This window comes from Rhagoletis pomonella, unplaced genomic scaffold (assembly GCF_013731165.1).
Source record: "Rhagoletis pomonella isolate Grant_MI unplaced genomic scaffold, Rhpom_1.0 Rhpom_scaffold_00171, whole genome shotgun sequence".
Classification (NCBI taxonomy): Eukaryota; Metazoa; Arthropoda; class Insecta; order Diptera; family Tephritidae; genus Rhagoletis; species Rhagoletis pomonella.
Genome location: NW_023458725.1, coordinates 84,413 through 87,569, shown reverse-complemented (window position 1 = coordinate 87,569; position 3,157 = coordinate 84,413). Strand labels below are relative to the sequence as shown.

Below are 3,157 nucleotides of genomic sequence, written 5' to 3'. Positions count from 1 at the left end.
ACAACAACAACTATTATAGGAATATACATGATTCAACTTTCACAGGCGATTAGTTGAACGAAATTAGGCAGCCGACCAACTTCATTGTAAGCGATTAGTTGAAAGGCCGTTTACACCACGCGATTGTTGCTTTCAACTAAAAATCGCCTCATATACTTTAGTATTTTCCCATAAAATTTTTTGTAGATTAAAAATAAATAGATTCAAATAAAATCAACTTAATCGATTATCGTGCCATGAAATATCGATATTCAGAATAATCGATACGATAACGAACATTGCTAGTTGTTTACTGGTAATATTGTGATTGTGATATACTGTTCTAATTTCCTTCTAATTATGTCGGAAAATGCGAATTTACGGCAAAATTTGCAAAATGTGCCATCGATTTTCGAAATAAGAGCGGCTGAAACATTGGACTCACTTATCTACCCAGCACTGAGTAAAATAATTAACTACCTTTATTTTCGATTGGACTTCAAACTTTTGGGTGCATACAGACTAAGTGAAGAAGTTTCTTCTGTTTTAACCTTGGCCTTACAGTACTTATATATGCGAAATCGGGGCTCGTCATTTGGAGAGAGTTTCTACGGTTTACAACGCATATCTTTAGAATCGGATAAACTTGTCACGCATCGACTGCAAGTGATATCTGCCGGTATTGTCACATTTTTGCCTTACTTGGAACGAAAGCTTAAAGCACGCAGTGCACAGCATGATACATTTATTTGGCAGCGACAGCTACTGACAATTTTAAATATATATCATGCGTCCAAAGCGGTACATACATTCCTGTATCTTATAAAATACGCTTCCAGCCACTCGTCAATTTTCCGAGCTCTAAGTTTGACCTTGCGATACCCTATTGAACCGCCGAATGATAGGACAACTTACATCTTTCTTAAAATTCTGGAGGTGTTGGTATTTTTTCTGCAATTCATTCATTGGTGGTATTCTAACGATCATCGTCATCAAATGGGTGTATCATTAAAAAATCCAAACCCTCTCAAGAGTTCTATCGATAAGAGGGAAAAATACCGCAAAGGCAATTGTCCCGTATGTCTTACGAAAATAACAACTCCAACTGCATGTAGCGTTTCGGGATATGTATACTGTTGGAAATGTATAATTTCGCATTTGAAAAGCCGTATGACCTGTCCAGTTACTGGTTATCAAATCACCCCTGAAGATTTAATAACAATATACGAAACATAAATATTACTCGCAAATCGGATTTCTTCAGGAGACACGTTTATAGCTGAAACACAATGCCGGCGCCCGACGAACTCACCACAGCGAAATTCGCACTGTCAAAATTAGAACACTTGCAAGCATATATGTACATTCGTGGTCAGCTGATTAAGTCAAGTGGCATTTTGACTAGTTTTGGCTATTTTTCTAATGTTTATTTAATGGTTATATTTTTACCTGGCTTTTATTAGCTTGGGGTTAAGGCATCCAATCCCGGACCATTTTGTGAATCCCGGGCTTGCGGGATCTTAGATTGGTAATCCCGGGATCCCGGAATATTTCGGGATATTATTACCATTAAGCTCGGAACACTTTGACGACTGCAACTTCACGACGTAACGACAGCGACATCATTTTGTCGACAAATGTCGCCTTGAAGCCAGCTTCTTAAACATTTTGAAGACCTCAGCGACATAGCAAATAGCTGATTTTAAAGTTTTACATTTTGGTATATTTATTTCACAAATTGTGTATTTTTATTTAAGTAAATAAGAACACCATGAACAATCAAGAATATGTGATTAATTTTGCGACAATTTAATTTTGCAGCACTACATCTACTCATTGTCGCCGGCAAAATTAGAAATAGATTTAATTTGGCGACGTCGACAATTGCAGTCCTGCAGCCAAGATGTCGTGCTGTCGTCAAAATAATTGTGTCCGTAAGAACGTGTGTATTTAAAATTTGACAGATGCTGCTTGTCGCTTGCTGTCGTCAAAGTGTTCCGAGCTTTAATTATAATATGCTAACAAACTAGTTTTGTAGTCTTGCTTTAATGCGAATAAAATAAAAATAAATTTGTGGTTTTAAGCAAAGAAATATAAACATCTTTTTTATATCAGTTTAAAAAGCTAATTACAAACTTAATAAACTAAAAACTATGGAGTTGAAATTCATTCATATTGCAGTCGCAGTTGTTTTTACGAAAACTAAAAAAAAAATTAGAGTGTTTATACATATGTCTAGTAATATTAGTATGCCACAACATATGTATATACAGTGGTGGAAGAAATAATAGAAACTTTTTACTTTGGCCAGTTTTGGCTATATTACTTTGTTTATTCGATGTTTAATGTTTTTGTATAAAAGTCTTGCGCAATATATAACACACACTATATAAGTCCATATTTCAAAGTTTGTACAAAAATTCAACAAATTTTAACAAAATCCCCCAAAAATTTCAAACTTTTTAATCAGATTTTTTTGAAAAATTTTGGGTATGCAGTTTCATAGCCCATTATTTTTAGCGCATTGATTTTTAACATTTTTTTTTGCTGACGCTGCTAGGCATTTCCTGCCATATAGAAAGAAATTTTGAGCATGGTCGAGCATACTTTATATGGAAGAAAATGCACAACACCGCCAGCCAAATAAATTATTAAAAATCAACCAGTTTTACGTACTAAAATTTAATGGGCTATAAAACTGCGTACCCAATTTTTCAAAAAAATCTGATTGAAAAGTTGGAAATTTTTGGGGGATTTTGATAAAATGTGTTAAATTTTTATAATTTTTGTACAAATTTGAAATGTGGATTTATATGGTGTGTGTTATATATTGCGCTAGGCTTTTATACAAAAATATTAAACATCGAATAAACAAAGTAATATAGCCAAAACTGGTAAAAGTAAAAAGTTTCTATTATTTCTTCCACCACTCAATATCGATGGCTGAGTGGAAGATCGACCTATCTCGGCAGCCAGTTCGAAAACTCCCTATCTCAGAAAACTTTTCAAGAACGCCCTACTTCAGAATTTGATTCAAAAACGCCCTATTTCAGAATTTTATTGAAGAACACCCTATCTCAGGATTCGGTTCAAAACGCCCTATCTCAACAAGAATACATTGAAAATAAGCTGAGATAGGGCGTTTTTGAATCGGCAGCTGGAATAGGGCGTTCTTCAA

The 3,157-nt window shown here is 34.6% G+C and overlaps 1 protein-coding gene across 1 annotated transcript; it reads left to right on the top strand.

Moving 5' to 3' along the window:
* Positions 1-272: 272 nt before the first annotated feature.
* LOC118750210 (peroxisome assembly protein 12-like) lies at positions 273-2,071 on the top strand. Its single transcript, XM_036484936.1, has one exon. The coding sequence runs from the start codon at positions 340-342 to the stop codon at positions 1,213-1,215; it is 876 nt and encodes a 291-aa protein (XP_036340829.1). The 5' UTR covers positions 273-339; the 3' UTR covers positions 1,216-2,071.
* Positions 2,072-3,157: the final 1,086 nt, after the last annotated feature.